This window comes from Oncorhynchus keta, chromosome 25, assembly GCF_023373465.1.
Source record: "Oncorhynchus keta strain PuntledgeMale-10-30-2019 chromosome 25, Oket_V2, whole genome shotgun sequence".
Taxonomy (NCBI): domain Eukaryota; kingdom Metazoa; phylum Chordata; class Actinopteri; order Salmoniformes; family Salmonidae; genus Oncorhynchus; species Oncorhynchus keta.
Window position 1 is genome coordinate 33,758,175 of NC_068445.1, and position 21,730 is coordinate 33,779,904.

The following is a 21,730-nucleotide window of genomic DNA, read 5'->3' on the forward strand; positions in this document are numbered from 1 at the left end:
TTCTGCTCTTTTGCACACCAATATCTCTACCTGTACATGCCCATCTGATCATTTATCACTCCAGTGTTAATCTGCAAAATTGTATTATTCGCCTACCTCCTCATGCCTTTTGCACACATTGTATATAGACTGCCCATTTTTTTTTTTTCTACTGTGTTATTGACTTGCTAATTGTTTACTCCATGTGTAACTCTGTTGTCTGTTCACACTGCTATGCTTTATCTTGGCCAGGTCGCAGTTGCAAATGAGAACTTGTTCTCAACTAGCCTACCTGGTTAAATAAAGGTGAAATAAAAAAATAAATAAAATAAAGTTCATGACTAGTCCAGGGTCGTTCTGAGTGAGCAGCTTCAATTCAATAGATTTGATGTCCTGTTCAAGGGCCTTGATAGTATCTTTAACTTCAGTTTGAGACAGAGCAGTATACTGTTGACAAAATAATCGTATTTGGGCCTTCCCAACCTCCCACCATTGCTTCAAGGACTCAAAATTCCCTTTTGTAACCCTCCATTTCCCCCAAAACAACAAAAACCTGTCACAAAACATGACATCATGTAACAATTTAACATTAAAATACCAGTAAGGTGATGACCTTCGTGGACAGGACAAGTGAATATCAACAGTAACAATATGATGATCAGAGAAACCCACAGGCGTAATGTCACACCTTCCAACCCTACTAGAGTAGTGATCAGATACATACAACCTGTCTAACCTTCCAACCCTACTACAGTATTGCTCAGATATATACAACCTGTCTAACCTACCAACCCTACTACAGCAGTGATCAGATACATACAACCTGTCTAACCTTCCAACCCTACTACAGTATTGCTCAGATATATACAACCTGTCTAACCTACCAACCCTACTACAGTAGTGATCAGATACATACAACCTGTCTATCCTTCCAACCCTACTAGAGTAGTGATCAGATACATACAACCTGTCTAACCTTCCAACCCTACTACAGTAGTGATCAGATACATACAACCTGTCTATCCTTCCAACCCTACTAGAGTAGTGATCAGATACATACAACCTGTCTAACCTTCCAACCCTACTACAGTAGAGATCAGATACATACAACCTGTCTAACCTACCAACCCTACTACAGTAGTGATCAGATACATACAACCTGTCTAACCTTCCAACCCTACTACAGTAGTGATCAGATACATACAACCTGTCTAACCTTCCAACCCTACTACAGTAGTGATCAGATACATACAACCTGTCTAACCTTCCAACCCTACTACAGTAGTGATCAGATACATACAACCTGTCTATCCTTCCAACCCTACTAGAGTAGTGATCAGATACATACAACCTGTCTAACCTTCCAACCCTACTACAGTAGAGATCAGATACATACAACCTGTCTAACCTACCAACCCTACTACAGTAGTGATCAGATACATACAACCTGTCTAACCTTCCAACCCTACTACAGTAGTGATCAGATACATACAACCTGTCTAACCTTCCAACCCTACTACAGTAGTGATCAGATACATACAACCTGTCTAACCTTCCAACCCTACTACAGTAGTGATCAGATACATACAACCTGTCTAACCTTCCAACCCTACTACAGTAGTGATCAGATACATACAACCTGTCTATCCTTCCAACCCTACTACAGTAGTGATCAGATACATACAACCTGTCTAACCTTCCAACCCTACTACAGTAGTGATCAGATACATACAACCTGTCTAACCTTGCTGCACTGACACAACCTTCATGAACTTTTAGCCATGTGTACTGCCTAACTTTTGCATTCCTTACTCTCCACACATCAGAAAGCTCAAACTCAGTTAATAGACCAGACAGGCAAGTGGCTGACCGCAGGTGAGGTTCTTCAGCGGTGCGATCAACAGTAAAATCCACTGTACAGTTCCAGTCCCCCCCCTAAAACCATACACCCCTCTTGGTCCCACTATCTTAAGGTTTCCTTTATTTGATCAAAAACAACAATATGCTCTGTACCCTCATTAGCAGCAGAAACATAAAAAATAAACACATATTTTAATGACTCCAACCTAAGTGTATGTAAACTTCCGACTTCAACTGTGTATTTGTGTTTTAAGCAGGTATATAAAAAAGAAGAGAATACGTATTTTAAGTAATGTTTCAATTGCAATTCTGGCTCTAGGTAAAACAAGTCAAATAAATACATAATGACGTATGTAAATGTATGTGGCTATGAGAAGTGTAACGTGTATGACAGGGATAATGTGCAACATGTTGAGTGTGTAAGGACCCATTTATATTTTGTATACAGCAGTACTGTGTATTGAAGACAATTTTCCCCTCTGAAACATTCAACTTCCTCCTATGCTGGCATTATCACTCTCCATTAGGGTAGCAAAGGGTCAGAAACTTTCCAGGAAATTTCAGGAAATTTTCCATGGGAAGATAAGCCTGGGAATTTTGCTTTAAATTCATCAAAAAAAAATAGCTTATAACAGTTTACCTTTTTTAGTGGGATACACATAAGTCAAATGTAGGTATTTTTGCATATTTTGGTTAAACTATCCCCAATTCAATGGAATTGCAACCCTCTGCATGCACAGTGCACTCTTCCATCACATGTACAGCTGATTCTCAAGATCTTGCACACTAATGAGATGCTATTGAGCCCACACTACTACACTGTCTGAGCCAAGGACTACATGCTTTCTGGTAAGTTTTGATTACAATACAGGGTGGGTGAATATATTTTATGACATACATTATTATTTGTTAACTAGTAAATAGTAGCCTACAGCAGTGTGTTTAAATAATTTCTAACTTGTTAACAATTTCTGCTGGTTATTTTTTGCTACCATGTGGGTTTTAGCTTGCTTGAGCCTGCTAACCGAGGAGTGTAATTCACCTGTTTCCATACATGTTTCATTTTAAAATATGTATCTTACAAAGCAGTTGTTTAATCTAACTGCTTAACTATTTACCTGAACATGGAATTGTATTGGGTTTAAAAAAAAATCTTTAAAAAACATCTTTATACGAAAATGCCACAGGCACTATCTGATGTGTGGAGACATTAAACTGCAGAAAATGTAGAAGGAAAAGCTGTGTATATTTGCAAATCTTGTGCCAAATCATATGTGAAGAATGCAACACAGATGCAGAATCATCTGGCCAAGTGCATAAAGTTCCCTCAGTGCTCACAATAAGCAACCTTTGACAAAAGTCCCTCTACTTCTATTCGAGGTGAAAATTATTAATCAGACACCTTATCGATAGCAACAGCTCATGGTCCTCCTGGAATCCGAATTTGTTTTGACTCAATGGAGGAACATAGCCAGAGAAATGCTGATGAATGTATTGCTCAAGCTGTGTATGCAACTGGTTCACCTCTGATGCTCACAGGCAATGTGTATTGGGAGAGATTTCTGAATGTTCTTCACCCAGCACGCACCCCTCCAACCAGACATGCTTTATCTACTCATTTGCTGGATGAAGATCAACTTCTTAAGGATGTAGCAGAATACAGTTCCCTGGCAGGAACATCACTCAGCGGAGTTTCAGAGCGCCACCTATAGTTTTTGATAAAACTCAAACTGTCATTAAACTTTCATTAAAATACACATTCAAGGTAGTGAATTAAAGCTACACTCGTTGTGAATCTATCCACCAAGTCAGATTTGTAAAATGCTTTTCGGCGAAAGCATGAGAAGCTATTATCTGATAGCATGTAACACCCCAAAAGACCCGCAGGGGACGTAAACAAAATAATTAGCATAGTCGGCGCTACACAAACCGCACAAATAAAATATAAAACATTCATTACCTTTGACCATCTTCTTTGTTGGCACTCCTAGATGTCCCATAATCACTATTGGGTCTTTTTTTCTCTCGATTAAATCGGTCCATATATAGCCTAGATATCGATCTATGAAGAGTGTGTGATCAACAAAAAATATATAGTTTTTTAACGTAACGTCATTTTTTAAAATTAAAAAAGTTGACGATAAACTTTCACAAAACACTTCGAAATACTTTTTTAATGCAACTTTAGGTATTAGTAAACGTTAATAAGCGATCAAATTGATCACGAGGTAAATTATATTCTATAGCTGTGCGTCTGGAAATAATGTCCGGGTAAATCTCAACCAAAATATCCGGTCGGAGACCGGAAGAACTGCTCTGCCCTGTGTCTGTTTGACCAAGAAAAAAATAGTAGGCAAATGACAAGACTGTTGACATCGTGTGGAAGCTGTAGGTATTGCAACTTCGGCTCCATTTAATGGGGGTCACTTTTAACAATTGGTTGAAGTTGCGCATGGATATATTTTTCCATTTTCAGTGATCAGATTTTCCTGCACTTTTCGATGAAACGCACGTTCTGTTATAGTCACAGCCGTGATTTAACCAGTTTTAGAAACGTCTGAGTGTTTTCTATCCACACATACTAATCATATGCATATACTATATTCCTGGCATGAGTAGCAGGGCGCTGAAATGTTGCGCGATTTTTAACAAAAAGCTGCGAAAATTCGCAGCTTCTTAAGTGAAGGTCAAGCATATCATAGAGAAAGCAGACTGTATTGCAATCATCTCTGATGGGTGGTTGAATGTTTGTGGGCAAGGAATAATTAACTACATCATCTCCACCCCTCAACCAGTATTCTACAAGAGCACAGACACAAGGAACCACAGACATAACGGTCTCTACATTGCAAATGAGCTGAAGGCAGTCATTAATGACCTTGTACCACAGGAGGTTTTTGCACTGGTGACAGACAATGCTGCAAACATGGGTAGACCAAACAAGGCTGCTTGTTCTACCCTCACATCACACCCATTGGCTGTGCTGCCCATGCATTGAATCTGCTCCTCATGGACATCATGGCACTGAAAAGAATGGATATACTCTACAAGAGAGCCAAGGAAATGGTTAGGTATGTGAAGGGTCATCAAGTTATAGCAGCAACCTACCTCACCAGCAACCTGGTGAGGTAGCAGATTCACTTGGTGCTGGTGAGCACCAAGTGAGAAGAATAAGAGCACCACATTGAAGCTGCTCAGCAACACCCATTGGGGTGGTGTCGTCATGTTTGACAGTCTCCTGGAAGGGAAGGAGTCTCTCCAAGAAATGGCCATATCACAGTCTGACGATATGGACAGCCCCATCAAGAGGATCCCCCTGGATGATGTATTTTGGGAGAGAGTGGTAAGCAGCCTGAAACTCCTGAAACCGGTAGCAGTTGTCATTGCACGGATTGAGGGAGACAATGCCATCCTGTCTGGTCTGATGTTCAGACTCTGCTTGCAGATGTAAGAGAATAAATATGTACTGCCCTGCCCACCTCACTGTTGCTCCAAGCAGAGGAAAGCATCCTGTCTGGTGCAGAGATCAACAAGGCCAATGGTGTCATCACTACCATGTCTCGCCACCTTGTCCTGGATGAGGGCAAGGTTCTTGGCAGTCTGGCAAAGTACACTTCCAAGCAAGGGCTTTGGGATGGAGATGCAATATGGCAGTCATGCCAACATATCTCATCAGCCACCTGGTAGGGACTTTGTGGATCTGAGGCTCTTTCCCCTGTTGTCTCTATCATCCTCCAAATCCCACCAACATCAGCCGCCTCGGAGTGCAACTGGTCCTTGTTTGGGAGCACACACGCAACAGGCTGACCAATACAAGGTTTGAAAATTTGGTGGCCGTCCGGGCAAATTTTTGCCTTTTTGAGCCTGACAACGAGCCATCCTCAACAAGGTTGGAAAGTGACAGTGAAGATGAGGCCTTAGAGTCTGATGTTCAAGAGGTGGACATTGAGGAGGTCCAGGGAGAAGACATGGAAGCCTGAGAGGAAGACAACCAAAGATTGTTTCTAGACTATAATTTTAAAGATGTATGTTGAAAATGTTTTTGGGAGATGCGATGGATCATTGGGGATCATTCAATATTCCCTTTCTTTTGTTGTTCAGTGAAATCATCCCATGTTTAGAGTCAACTCATTTAATTAAAGTTCAATTTGTAACTAAATATATGTATGTTTCTATTGGAAGGATTTAATCATTTACAATTATGTCTACTTATGATAAGGTAAAATGTTTATGTTTCTGTCTCCATATGATATGGTAAATATATCCAATGCAAAAACCATCTACATTTAAATAGTATTAATATTAATATTACATATATTTCCATTAATTCCTACGGAAAGTTTCCACCTGAATATTCCCCAAAATGTGCAACCCTACCCTCCATCTTATCAATTTTCTCTAAATTTTAAAGTATACAATATGTTGTACCGTATATGCTGTTGTCCTAAGATCCAGTCCTTAAAATAGTATAAGAGCATCTTGAACTCTGACCACTGAAAAGTATAGTGGAGCAGAGAGAGTTTATAAATTGGCTATAAAAAAACTCCATGCATTTCCAAGGTCAAAATTGATGGTCTTTGCGTTTCATTGCCAAGCCCTCATGTGTACCCACAAAGCCTATTATTATAATAATATCAATCATTTAGATTCTATTTCTATGTGCGTGCCCTGGTCATTTCCAGGCCTATCATATTACTGTGTTTTATTTCCTCTTCATAGGGTCACTGAGTGGTTTCCTCTTCATAGGGACACAGAGTGGTTTCCTCTTCATAGGGACACAGAGTGGGTTCCTCTTCATAGGGACACAGAGTGGTTTCCTCTTCATAGGGACACAGAGTGGTTTCCTCTTCATAGGGACACAGAGTGGTTTCCTCTTCATAGGGACACAGAGTGGTTTCCTCTTCATAGGGACACAGAGTGGTTTCCTCTTCATAGGGTCACTGAGTGGTTTCCTCTTCATAGGGACACAGAGTGGTTTCCTCTTCATAGGGACACAGAGTGGTTTCCTCTTCATAGGGACACAGTGGTTTCCTCTTCATAGGGACACTGAGTGGTTTCCTCTTCATAGGGACACTGAGTGGTTTCCTCTTCATAGGGACACTGAGTGGTTTCCACTTTATATGGACACTGCGTGGTTTCCTGTTCATAGGGACACTGAGTGGTTTACTTGAGCTACTGTACAAGTGGTGGGGTTGTTTGAAAAGTACATGTTCCTCATCAACAGCAGCCCACATCCCATTTCATCAGCACACCAACACAATGACACCTGGTCACACCTGGTCACAACCACACATCCTCCTCCCCTTAGCTCGTATCTCTAGAGCATATAAAATCAAATCTTCCTGGTCACATGCTTCGTAAAGAACAGGTGTAGACTAACAGTGAAATGCTTATTTACGGGCCCTTCCCAACAATTGAGAGAGAGAGAAAATAGAGAACTAATATAAAAGTAATAATAAAAACACTCCAAGTAATCTCTTATAGTATGTCATTGTTCAACTTCCTACTCAAACCATGTTTTGAATGTGGATTATGTGTTTTCATCATATGTACTTGCACATATGGCTTATGATACGCTACATGACCAAAATTATGTGGACACCTGCTCTTCGAAAATCTCATTCCAAAATCATGGGCAATAATATGGAGTTGGTCCCCCCTTTCCTGTTATAGCCTCCACTCGTCTGGGAAGGCTTTCCACTAAATGTTGAAACATTGCTGCGGGGACTTGCTTGCTTTTAGCCACAAGAGCATTAGTGAGGTCGGGCACTGATGTTGGGCAATTAGGCTTGGTTCATATTCGGCATTCCAATTCACCCCAAAGGTGTTTGATGGGGTTGTGGTCAGGGCTCTGTGGAAGCCAGTCAAGTTCTTCCACAACGAACGACAAACCATTTCTGTATGGATCTTGCTTTGCACGGGGGCATTGTCATGCTGAAACAGGAAAGGGCCTTCCCCAAACTGTTGCCACAAAGTTGGAAGCACAGAATCGTCTAGAATGTCATTGTATGCTGTAGAGTAAATGTTTCCCTTCACTGGAACTAAAGGACCTAGCCTGAATCATTAAAAACAGCCTCCTCCACCAAACAGTCCACGTGTAATCACGCCAGACCAGGACCCCCACATCTGGGTTTTTAACCTGCGGGATAGTGGTGGGGTTATGGTATGGGCAGGCATAAACTATGGAAACAAACACAATTACACTTAATTGATGGCAATTTAAATCCAGAGAGATACTGTGACAAGATCCTGAGGCCCATTGTTGTGCCATTCATCCGCTGCCATCACCTCATGTTTCAGCATGATAAGCCACGGCCCCATTTCGCAAGGATCTGAACACAATTCTTGGAAGCTGAAAATGTACCAGTTCTTCCATGGCCTGCATAATCACCAGACATGTCACCCATTGAGAACGTTTGGGATGCTCTGGATCGACGTGTACGACAGCATGTTCCAGTTCCCGCCAATATTAGCAACTTCGCACATCCATTGAAGAGGAGTGGGACAACATTCCACAGGCCACAATCAACAGCCTGATCAACTCTATGTGAAGGAGATGTGTCGCACTGCATGAGGCAAATGGTGGATCACACCAGATACTAACTGGTTTTCTAATCCACACCCCTACCTTTTTATAGGTATCTGTGACCAACAGATGCATATCTGTATTCCCAGTCATTTGAAATCCATAGATTAGGGCCAAAAATGTATTTAAATTGACTGATTTCCTTAAATGAACTCTAACTAGGTAAAATCTTAGAAATTGTTGCCTGCATTTATATTTTTGTTGAGTATAATAATCTGTAATGCACTCTGAGCCATAACAATTCACACTTGTTTTTACATCCTAAATAGTTGATAGCACGCACGCAATGTTTGTTGTCTTACCTTAAGCAGTGCTGGATCTATCCCTTTGATTTTGGGTGCAGGGACAGGAGGCAGCAGAATCACCATCAATCTGAGAGGAAGAGGAAGAGATGAGATGAAGATGACTGTGTGTGTGTGTGTGTGTGTGTGTGTGTGTGTGTGTGTGTGTGTGTGTGTGTGTGTGTGTGTGTGTGTGTGTGTGTGTGTGTGTGTGTGTGTGCATGCCTGTGTGTGTGTGTGTGTGTGTGTGTGTGTGTGTGTGTGTGTGTGTGTGTGTGCGCGCATGCCTGTGTGTGTGTGTGTGTGTGTGTGCGCATGCCTGTGTGTGTGTCCTCACCTCTGCTGCTGAGAGAAGATGATGAGCATGAGGAGAATGGCCACGCCCACAGCCCCGAAGATCAGGACCAGAGTCACAGGGAACGTTGACTCTAGAACAGGATCATCATCATCAACTTAATCATCATCATTGTCTTCATCACGGCCATCATCATCATCATGGACCATCATTATCATCATCACCACCAACATATCTTATAATGAAGAACACTTATTTAACCATTGTCATTATGCAGTGATACTATCTTATCCTTGCACAAGATGGCTGCCAGGTTTGTTCCCAGGGACGGCAGTTGAAAAATCTGTCTGAAATGGGCACTTTTACAGTAATGTTGATTAATGTGCACTGTCTCTGTAAAACTACATTTAATAGTGTAAACAACACCACCCCTCCTCTTCCCTCTACCACGCCCTGCCTGTCCCCAACCTGCCCTGCCCGAACCCACCTGACCCCAACCTCTCACCTTTATTGGGAATCTCTGGCACGTGGACAAAGATGACATCACTGAACTCCCCAAAGTTATTGAAGGCCCTCATTGCACAGTGCACACGCACCTCGTACGCCTCTCCTGTCTGAAGGCCGTAGATAGACTGCTTGGTGCCAAACTCATGCTCCAACTGAGAGAGAGACGGGGAAGAGGGAGAAATGGGAAAAAACATTCGTAAGAGAGGAATATGATGTAAAGCTATGAAATGTCCAAATAAAAAGTTATTATGTCTCAGAGTAAATGTGTTTCTATATACAGTCTTCTGTGCCACAAACAAACTTCGCCGATTGAGGCAGTCAACAACAGAATCTCTCCACTTGTTTGTGTCTATGAGAGGTTGATCTGTCAGTGACCTTCCCTGGCCTTGCCCTCTAACTCCTCTGACCCCTGCCCCTCAACCATACCCTGTTTTCCCAGAAGGCCTAGCTCTGGCTTCCGCTACGGCCCCATCAAAGCTACAGAGGCAGTTGGGTAATAGGCCATCAGGGTGTGTGTGTGTGTGTCCCTGTGACTCACCACTTTCCAGTGTGAGCTGTTCCTCCTCCTGTACTGGACTTCATACACCAGTGTCAACCATCCAACGGATACGTCGGCCGAGGGCGGGGGTTCCCAGCTCGCCATGATGTCATAGTTCAGGCCCGACCGGCTGATGTTCAGCAGCGTCCAATTCAGAGCCACTGGCGGGTCAGGGTGCACTGGCAGGGACGAAAGGGCATAGGTCAGTATATGAATGACTGGCCAATAAATGACCAATAGTGTAAAGTGGTTTCCTTCTCCATATGCATTATGTACTGATGAGACAAGTCAACCAATTTAGAATTGTCTTCAACATAAACCTCAATTGGTTTAATCATGTGTTTTTGAGCTGGACTGGGACAAAGCCTGTACCCCTTGTGGCTCCCAGAACCAAAATCTCACGTTTCGCTGCTCGTCTATAGACCAGGGGTCCCCAACTACATTCAGCCGCCGGCAGATTGTTTCTTGAGCGGAGGGTCGAGGGGCCAAAACATAAATAACTTGTACACTGCAAATGGACCGCAATAAGCCCAAACAGATACAGTATTTGACTAAATATAATCATTTCAAACCTTGATTACATTGGGATACGTTCACATGTGTCTCTATGGGAAGTCTTGGGAACAGATTTCCTACATCACTTTGAGCTGATTTCCTGCTGATTTTGTTCCTGATGTATTTTCTGTCCAACAATAAAATGTTTTATGGTCTGACATGGTCTGACATTGACCAACATGCAACAGGACAATGCTGTTGTCCTTGTATTTCTGATAACGTGTTGGCCCTCTCGGCCTTACTGCTCCTGGTCCTCCTGGGAACCCAGTGTGCTTACAGGTTTTCATTTCAACCCAATTACTTCTGTCAACATGATTTAACGAAACAGTAATCAACCCCTCGACCCACGACATGTTTGGATGGCCTCTCAACCAATCAGGTAGATGGATGCAACAAAGTGTTAAAGTCAACTGCCACTGATGATGTCAAGACTGAGACTTGATGACAATTGTGTATTTCAAACAGTCAAGTTCTGGATTTTTAAAAGACATCAGTGGCTTCCAGAAAATGAACAGGGATTTCATTGAGAACCCCACCCAGTAGGTAAGCCAGTCAGGCCCATTCAGATTCCTCAGTTCTGCATCTGGGCATAAAGAAGTGTCTAGGTGCTATCAACTAAGTGTTGTTAAGTACAACAGTCCATATTAGCATGTCTCTGTTGTGCCCTCACCAATGTCCTGCAATTCGAAGCACAAGGTATCGTAGGTTTTGTTCTGGCGTTCAGAGTGGAGCCGCACACAGTATTTGATCCAGATAACCGTGTTGTTCTTATTAAAGAAGCACTCGTTCTTCACAGAGGAGGAGTAGTCAGGGCACTCCTTCCATTCCTTCGTCAAGTCATTCCTAAGGGAGAGAGAGGTATTTTAGAGGTCTATTATGCAAATATACATTTTAGAGGTATATGTAGGCATACTCTCAAGTAGGGCTGTGCCGAGTACCCGGACAAAACGAGTATCGGAACGGATATGGAGAATTTTCAGAATACGATTATGACGCAAAGTACTATTTATTATTATCCGTGATCAGAAAAAAAAAACACGTCCAAGTAAGTAAATCGCATTTAAATAACACTTCCTGTTTTTTAAATATTGTATAATGAGATCGGCACACCCCTACTCTCAAGTCCGCATCGGTCATTGACAAAGAGAGAATAAAACTTAAACAATAAACAGCTATCTCTCTCTGCTCACTTCTTCCAGTACTGGATTTGCAGTGCTCCGGGTTCCGTGAGATTCTGGAAGCTTCCGGGACTCCACCAACACCTAAACGTCTCCTGTTCCCTGGACTTACACCCAGTCAAATGAGGAGCCTGGACGGAGGGATCTGAGAGAGAGATTTTTATATTGAAAAATACCTTTATTTGCCCAGTAGTTTGATTTCAGCACAATCTTTAATTCTGAGAGAGAGAGAGAGAGAGAGAGAGAGAGAGAGAGAGAGAGAGAGAGAGAGAGAGAGAGAGAGAGAGAGAGAGAGAGAGAGAGAGAGAGAGAGAGAGACTTCAATGATCACAGAGAAGCAAACTAACAAAATAACATGGGCTACTGCATAAGACAAGACACAGTATGTGACTCCATCTGTGGTGTGGATCAAATCTTTCATTAGGAGAAATATGCAGGCCTCTGGGGTGTGGACTTGGAACAAACTTTGATATGGGGTGGAACTGAGTGTAATTGAGTTTGTGCTTTCCTCTGGGTTGAGACAGGGAGAAGCAAAGCATTTCATACAGTTAATACATACATACACATTCATACAGTCAAAACAGTTAATCAATGGCTGTTCATACATATACATTCCAAACCCCTGCTAGCTGTGCTCTGTGCATTTAAATCAGACAGAGCAACCCCTGCTAGCTGTGCTCTGTGCATTTCAATCGGACAGAGCAACCCCTGCTAGCTGTGCTCTGTGCATTTCAATCGGACAGAGCAACCCCTGCTAGCTGTGCTCTGTGCATTTCAATCGGACAGAGCAACCCCTGCTAGCTGTGCTCTGTGCATTTCAATCGGACAGAGCAACCCCTGCTAGCTGTGCTCTGTGCATTTCAATCGGACAGAGCAACCCCTGCTAGCTGTGCTCTGTGCATTTCAATCGGACAGAGCAACCCCTGCTAGCTGTGCTCTGTGCATTTCAATCAGACAGAGCATTACTACTGTAGAAAACAGTGACATTTTGAGTCATCAAATCTTGGAAGCGGGGCACCTGAGTGTAACCTGAATATACAGTTTCCTACTCTGTTTTTCCATTGCCACTTATCTTCCTCTACCCCCTCCACACCCCCACCGGCCCATCCTCTACCCCCTCCACACCCCCACCGGCCCATCCTCTACCCCCTCCACACCCCCACCGACCCATCCTCCCTTCCTAGCCATTTCAATGAAAATGTACTTGTACATTTTTTGTTTGTGGAAATGCTTAGCATTTGATAAGTGGCAATATCATCACCATCACAACCATTATCATACACTACATGACCAAAAGTATGTGGACACCTGTACGATCATCTCATTCAAATATCATTGTCATTATTATGGAGTTGGTCCCCCATTTGGAATCATCTTCCCTACCTCTGCCCCCCCCCACCGGCCTATCCTCCCTTCCTCCACACACACATACCCCCACCAGCCCACCTCTACCCCCTCCACACACACCCCCACTGGACTATCCTCCCTTCCTCTACCCCCTCCACACACACCCCCACTGGCCTATCCTCCCTTCCTCTACCCCCTCCACACACACCCCCACTGGCCTATCCTCCTTCCTCTACCCCTCCAAACCGGCCCTATTCCCGCCACACACACCCCACCGGCCCATCCTCTCTTCCTCTACCCCTCCAAACAGGCCCTATTCCCGCACACACACACACACACACACACACACACACACACACACACACACACACACACACACACACACACACACACACACACACACACACACACACACACACACCCCCACCGGCCCATCCTCTCTTCCTCTACCCCCTCCACACTGGCCCATCCTCTCTTCCTCTAACCCCTCCACACTGGCCCATCCTCCCTTCCTCCAACCCCTTCTCACTGGCCCATCCTCCCTTCCTCTAACCCCTCCACACTGGTCCATCCTCTCTTCCTCTAACCCCTCCACACTGGTCCATCCTCCCTTCCTCTAACCCCTCCACACTGGTCCATCCTCCCTTCCTCTAACCCCTCCACACTGGCCCATCCTCCCTTCCTCTAACCCCTCCACACTGGCCCATCCTCTCTTCCTCTACCCCCTCCACACTGGCCCATCCTCCCTTCCTCTAACCCCTCCACACTGGTCCATCCTCTCTTCCTCAAGCCCCTCCACACCCCCACTGGTGCATCCTCTCTTCCTCTAACCCCTCCACACTGGCCCATCCTCTCTTCCTCTACCCCCTCCACACTGGTCCATCCTCCCTTCCTCTAACCCCTCCACACTGGTCCATCCTCCCTTCCTCTAACCCCTCCACACTGGTCCATCCTCCCTTCCTCTACCCCCTCCACACTGGTCCATCCTCCCTTCCTCTAACCCCTCCACACTGGTCCATCCTCCCTTCCTCTACCCCCTCCACACTGGTCCATCCTCCCTTCCTCTAACCCCTCCACACCCCCACTGACCCATCCTCCCTTCCTCTACCCCCTCCACACTGGTCCATCCTCCCTTCCTCTAACCCCTCCACACTGGCCCATCCTCCCTTCCTCTACCCCCTCCGCACTGGTCCATCCTCCCTTCCTCTAACCCCTCCACACTGGTCCATTCTCCCTTCCTCTAACCCCTCCACCCCCCCACTGGCCCATCCTCCCTTCCGCTACCCCCTCCACACTGGTCCATCCTCCCTTCCTCTAACCCCTCCACACCCCCACTGGCCCATCCTCCCTTCCTCTACCCCCTCCACACTGGTCCATCCTCCCTTCCTCTAACCCCTCCACACCCCCACTGGCCCATCCTCCCTTCCTCTAACCCCTCCACACCCCTCCACACCCCCACTGGCCCATTCTCCCTTCCTCTACCCCCTCCACACTGGTCCATCCTCCTTCCTCTAACCCCTCCACACTGGCCCATTCTCCCTTCCTCTACCCCTCCACACTGGTCCATCCTCCTTCCTCTAACCCCTCCACACTGGCCCATCCTCCCTTCCTCTACCCCCTCCACACTGGTCCATCCTCCCTTCCTCTAACCCCTCCACACCCCCACTGGTCCATCCTCCTTCCTCTACCCCCTCCACACTGGTCCATCCTCCTTCCTCTAACCCCTCCACACCCCCACTGGCCCATCCTCCTTCCTCTACCCCCTCCACACTGGCCCATCCTCCCTTCCTCTACCCCCTCCACACTGGCCCATCCTCCCTTCCTCTACCCCCTCCACACTGGTCCATCCTCCCTTCCTCTAACCCCTCCACACTGGTCCATCCTCCTTCCTCTAACCCCTCCACACCCCCACTGGTCCATCCTCCTTCCTCTACCCCTCCAAACCGGCCCTATTCCGCCACACACACCCCACCGGCCCATCCTCTCTTCCTCTACCCCCTCCAAACCGGCCCTATTCCGCCACACACACACACACACACACACACACACACACACACACACACACACACACACACACACACACACACACACACACACACACACACACACACACACACACCCCCACCGGCCCATCCTCTCTTCCTCTACCCCCTCCACACTGGCCCATCCTCTCTTCCTCTAACCCCTCCACACTGGCCCATCCTCCCTTCCTCCAACCCCTTCTCACTGGCCCATCCTCCCTTCCTCTAACCCCTCCACACTGGTCCATCCTCTCTTCCTCTAACCCCTCCACACTGGTCCATCCTCCTTCCTCTAACCCCTCCACACTGGTCCATCCTCCTTCCTCTAACCCCTCCACACTGGCCCATCCTCCTTCCTCTAACCCCTCCACACTGGCCCATCCTCTCTTCCTCTACCCCCTCCACACTGGCCCATCCTCCCTTCCTCTAACCCCTCCACACTGGTCCATCCTCTCTTCCTCAAGCCCCTCCACACCCCCACTGGTGCATCCTCTCTTCCTCTAACCCCTCCACACTGGCCCATCCTCTCTTCCTCTACCCCTCCACACTGGTCCATCCTCCTTCCTCTAACCCCTCCACACTGGTCCATCCTCCTTCCTCTAACCCCTCCACACTGGTCCATCCTCCTTCCTCTACCCCCTCCACACTGGTCCATCCTCCCTTCCTCTAACCCCTCCACACTGGTCCATCCTCCTTCCTCTACCCCCTCCACACTGGTCCATCCTCCCTTCCTCTAACCCCTCCACACCCCCACTGACCCATCCTCCCTTCCTCTACCCCCTCCACACTGGTCCATCCTCCTTCCTCTAACCCCTCCACACTGGCCCATCCTCCCTTCCTCTACCCCCTCCGCACTGGTCCATCCTCCCTTCCTCTAACCCCTCCACACTGGTCCATTCTCCCTTCCTCTAACCCCTCCACACCCCCACTGGCCCATCCTCCCTTCCTCTACCCCCTCCACACTGGTCCATCCTCCTTCCTCTAACCCCTCCACACCCCCACTGGCCCATCCTCCCTTCCTCTACCCCCTCCACACTGGTCCATCCTCCCTTCCTCTAACCCCTCCACACCCCCACTGGCCCATCCTCCCTTCCTCTAACCCCTCCACACCCCTCCACACCCCCACTGGCCCATTCTCCCTTCCTCTACCCCCTCCACACTGGTCCATCCTCCCTTCCTCTAACCCCTCCACACTGGCCCATTCTCCCTTCCTCTACCCCCTCCACACTGGTCCATCCTCCCTTCCTCTAACCCCTCCACACTGGCCCATCCTCCCTTCCTCTACCCCCTCCACACTGGTCCATCCTCCCTTCCTCTAACCCCTCCACACCCCCACTGGTCCATCCTCCCTTCCTCTACCCCCTCCACACTGGTCCATCCTCCCTTCCTCTAACCCCTCCACACCCCCACTGGCCCATCCTCCCTTCCTCTACCCCCTCCACACTGGCCCATCCTCCCTTCCTCTACCCCCTCCACACTGGCCCATCCTCCCTTCCTCTACCCCCTCCACACTGGTCCATCCTCCCTTCCTCTAACCCCTCCACACTGGTCCATTCTCCCTTCCTCTAACCCCTCCACACCCCCACTGGCCCATCCTCCCTTCCGCTACCCCCTCCACACTGGTCCATCCTCCCTTCCTCTAACCCCTCCACACCCCCACTGGCCCATCCTCCCTTCCTCTACCCCCTCCACACTGGTCCATCCTCCCTTCCTCTAACCCCTCCACACCCCCACTGGCCCATTCTCCCTTCCTCTACCCCCTCCACACTGGTCCATCCTCCCTTCCTCTAACCCCTCCACACTGGCCCATTCTCCCTTCCTCTACCCCCTCCACACTGGTCCATCCTCCCTTCCTCTAACCCCTCCACACTGGCCCATCCTCCCTTCCTCAAGCCCCTCCACACCCCCACTGGTCCATCCTCCCTTCCTCTACCCCCTCCACACTTGCCCATCCTCCCTTCCTCTACCCCCTCCACACTGGCCCATCCTCCCTTCCTCTAACCCCTCCACACTGGCCCATTCTCCCTTCCTCAAGCCCCTCCACACCCCCACTGGCCCCATCCTCCCTTCCTCTAACCCCTCCACACTGGTCCATCCTCCCTTCCTCTAACCCCTCCACACTGGTCCATCCTCCCTTCCTCTACCCCCTCCACACTGGTCCATCCTCCCTTCCTCTAACCCCTCCACACCCCCACTGGCCCATCCTCCCTTCCTCTACCCCCTCCACACTGGTCCATCCTCCCTTCCTCTAACCCCTCCACACCCCCACTGGCCCATCCTCCCTTCCTCTAACCCCTCCACACTGGCCCATCCTCCCTTCCTCTACCCCCTCCACACTGGTCCATCCTCCCTTCCTCTAACCCCTCCACACCCCCACTGGCCCATCCTCCCTTCCTCTACCCCCTCCACACTGGCCCATCCTCCCTTCCTCTACCCCCTCCACACTGGTCCATCCTCCCTTCCTCTAACCCCTCCACACCCCCACTGGTCCATCCTCCCTTCCTCTACCCCCTCCACACTGGTCCATCCTCCATTCCTCTAACCCCTCCACACCCCCACTGGCCCATCCTCCTTCCTCTAACCCCTCCACACTGGCCCATCCTCCTTCCTCTACCCCCTCCACACTGGTCCATCCTCCCTTCCTCTAACCCCTCCACACCCCCACTGGCCCATCCTCCCTTCCTCTACCCCCTCCACACTGGTCCATCCTCCCTTCCTCTAACCCCTCCACACTGGTCCATTCTCCCTTCCTCTAACCCCTCCACACCCCCACTGGCCCATCCTCCCTTCCGCTACCCCCTCCACACTGGTCCATCCTCCCTTCCTCTAACCCCTCCACACCCCCACTGGCCCATCCTCCCTTCCTCTAACCCCTCCACACTGGCCCATCCTCCCTTCCTCTACCCCCTCCACACTGGTCCATCCTCCCTTCCTCTAACCCCTCCACACTGGTCCATCCACCCTTCCTCTAACCCCTCCACACCCCCACTGGCCCATCCTCCCTTCCTCTACCCCCTCCACACTGGCCCATCCTCCCTTCCTCTACCCCCTCCACACTGGCCCATCCTCCCTTCCTCTACCCCCTCCACACTGGTCCATCCTCCTTCCTCTAACCCCTCCACACTGGTCCATTCTCCTTCCTCTAACCCCTCCACACCCCCACTGGCCCATCCTCCCTTCCGCTACCCCCTCCACACTGGTCCATCCTCCTTCCTCTAACCCCTCCACACCCCCACTGGCCCATCCTCCTTCCTCTAACCCCTCCACACTGGCCCATCCTCCTTCCTCTACCCCTCCACACTGGTCCATCCTCCTTCCTCTAACCCCTCCACACCCCCCACTGGCCCATCCTCCTTCCTCTACCCCCTCCACACTGGCATCCATCCTCCTTCCTCTACCCCCCTCCACACTGGCCCATCCTCCCTTCCTCTACCCCTCCACACTGGTCCATCCTCCTTCCTCTAACCCCTCCACACTGGTCCATTCTCCCTTCCTCTAACCCCTCCACACCCCCACTGGCCCATCCTCCCTTCCGCTACCCCCTCCACACTGGTCCATCCTCCCTTCCTCTAACCCCTCCACACCCCCACTGGCCCATCCTCCCTTCCTCTACCCCCTCCACACTGGCCCATCCTCCTTCCTCTACCCCCTCCACACTGGTCCATCCTCCTTCCTCTACCCCCTCCACACTGGTCCATCCTCCCTTCCTCTAACCCCTCCACACCCCCACTGGCCCATCCTCCCTTCCTCTACCCCCTCCACACTGGCCCATCCTCCCTTCCTCTACCCCCTCCACACTGGCCCATCCTCCCTTCCTCTACCCCCTCCACACTGGTCCATCCTCCTTCCTCTAACCCCTCCACACTGGTCCATTCTCCTTCCTCTAACCCCTCCACACCCCCACTGGCCCATCCTCCCTTCCGCTACCCCCTCCACACTGGTCCATCCTCCTTCCTCTAACCCCTCCACACCCCCACTGGCCCATCCTCCTTCCTCTAACCCCTCCACACTGGCCCATCCTCCCTTCCTCTACCCCCCTCCACACTGGTCCATCCTCCTTCCTCTAACCCCTCCACACCCCCACTGGCCCATCCTCCTTCCTCTAACCCTCCACACCCCCACTGGCCCATTCTCCTTCCTCTACCCCCTCCACACTGGTCCATCCTCCTTCCTCTAACCCCTCCACACTGGCCCATTCTCCCTTCCTCGACCCCCTCCACACTGGTCCATCCTCCCTTCCTCAAGCCCCTCCACACCCCCACTGGTCCATCCTCCCTTCCTCTACCCCCTCCACACTGGCCCATCCTCCCTTCCTCTACCCCCTCCACACTGGCCCATCCTCCCTTCCTCTAACCCCTCCACACTGGCCCATTCTCCCTTCCTCAAGCCCCTCCACACCCCCACTGGCCCATCCTCCTTCCTCTAACCCCCCACACTGGTCCATCCTCCCTTCCTCTAACCCATCCACACTGGTCCATCCTCCTTCCTCTACCCCTCCACACTGGTCCATCCTCCTTCCTCTAACCCCTCCACACCCCCACTGGCCCATCCTCCTTCCTCTACCCCCTCCACACTGGTCCATCCTCCTTCCTCTAACCCCTCCACACCCCCACTGGCCCATCCTCCCTTCCTCTAACCCCTCCACACTGGCCCATCCTCCTTCCTCTACCCCTCCACACTGGTCCATCCTCCTTCCTCTAACCCCTCCACACCCCCACTGGCCCATCCTCCCTTCCTCTACCCCCTCCACACTGGCCCATCCTCCTTCCTCTACCCCTCCACACTGGTCCATCCTCCTTCCTCTAACCCCTCCACACCCCCACTGGCCCATCCTCCTTCCTCTATCCCTCCACACTGGTCCATTCTCCTTTCTCTAACCCCTCCACACCCCCACTGGCCCATCCTCCCTTCCTCTACCCCCTCCACACTGGTCCATCCTCCCTTCCTCTAACCCCTCCACACCCCCACTGGCCCATCCTCCCTTCCTCTAACCCCTCCACACTGGTCCATTCTCCCTTCCTCTACCCCCTCCACACCCCCACTGGCCCATCCTCCTTCCTCTACCCCCTCCACACTGGTCCATCCTCCTTCCTCTAACCCCTCCACACCCCCACTGGCCCATCCTCCTTCCTCTAACCCCTCCACACTGGTCCATCCTCCTTCCTCTAACCCCTCCACACCCCCACTGGCCCATCCTCCTTCCTCTAACCCCTCCACACTGGTCCATTCTCCCTTCCTCTACCCCCTCCACACCCCCACTGGCCCATTCTCCTTCCTCTACCCCCTCCACACTGGTCCATCCTCCTTCCTCTAACCCCTCCACACTGGCCCATTCTCCTTCCTCGACCCCTCCACACTGGTCCATCCTCCTTCCTCAAGCCCCTCCACACCCCCACTGGTCCATCCTCCTTCCTCTACCCCCTCCACACTGGCCCATCCTCCTTCCTCTACCCCTCCACACTGGCCCATCCTCCCTTCCTCTAACCCCCTCCACACTGGCCCATTCTCCCTTCCTCAAGCCCCTCCCACCCCCACTGGCCCATCCTCCCTTCCTCTAACCCCCCACACTGGTCCATCCTCCTTCCTCTAACCCATCCACACTGGTCCATCCTCCTTCCTCTACCCCCTCCACACTGGTCCATCCTCCCTTCCTCTAACCCTCCACACCCCCACTGGCCCTCCTCCTTCCTCTACCCCCTCCACACTGGTCCATCCTCCTTCCTCTAACCCCTCCACACCCCCACTGGCCCATCCTCCTTCCTCTAACCCCTCCACACTGGCCCATCCTCCTTCCTCTACCCCCTCCACACTGGTCCATCCTCCTTCCTCTAACCCCTCCACACCCCCACTGGCCCATCCTCCTCTCCCTACCCCCTCCACACTGGCCCATCCTCCTTCCTCTACCCCCTCCACACTGGTCCATCCTCCTTCCTCTAACCCCTCCACACCCCCACTGGCCCATCCTCCTTCCTCTATCCCCTCCACACTGGTCCATTCTCCTTTCTCTAACCCCTCCACACCCCCACTGGCCCATCTCTCCTTCCTCTACCCCCCTCCACACTGGTCCATCCTCCCTTCCTCTAACCCCTCCACACCCCCACTGGCCCATCCTCCTTCCTCTAACCCCTCCACACTGGTCCATTCTCCTTCCTCTACCCCTCCACACCCCCACTGGCCCATCCTCCTTCCTAACCCCCTCCACACTGGTCCATCCTCCTTCCTCTAACCCCTCCACACCCCCACTGGCCCATCCTCCCTTCCTCTACCCCCTCCACACTGGTCCATCCTCCTTCCTCTAACCCCTCCACACCCCCACTGGCCCATCCTCCTTCCTCTACCCCCTCCACACTGGTCCATTCTCCTTCCTCTAACCCCTCCACACCCCCACTGGCCCATCCTCCCTTCCTCTAACCCCTCCACACTGGTCCATCCTCCTTCCTCTAACCCCTCCACACCCCCACTGGCCCATCCTCCTTCCTCCTACCCCCTCCACTGGTCCATCCTCCTTCCTCTAACCTGGTCCATCCTCCACCCCCCCCACTGGCCCATCCTCCTTCCTCTAACCCCCTCCACACTGGTCCAT

The 21,730-nt window shown here is 50.1% G+C and overlaps 1 protein-coding gene across 2 annotated transcripts in view; it reads right to left on the bottom strand.

The window, feature by feature from the left end:
* LOC118358550 (growth hormone receptor-like) overlaps window positions 1–21,730 on the bottom strand; it is a 103,321-nt gene that overhangs the window by 17,636 nt on the left and 63,955 nt on the right. For both annotated transcript variants that reach the window (XM_052479129.1, XM_052479130.1), the window contains 6 exons: window positions 11,792–11,924; window positions 11,272–11,444; window positions 10,047–10,225; window positions 9,507–9,660; window positions 9,044–9,134; window positions 8,728–8,797 (listed from right to left, as the gene is read on the bottom strand). In XM_052479129.1, the coding sequence (XP_052335089.1) occupies window positions 8,728–8,797; window positions 9,044–9,134; window positions 9,507–9,660; window positions 10,047–10,225; window positions 11,272–11,444; window positions 11,792–11,924 (800 nt within the window). The remainder of the gene's footprint in view (window positions 1–8,727; window positions 8,798–9,043; window positions 9,135–9,506; window positions 9,661–10,046; window positions 10,226–11,271; window positions 11,445–11,791; window positions 11,925–21,730) is intronic.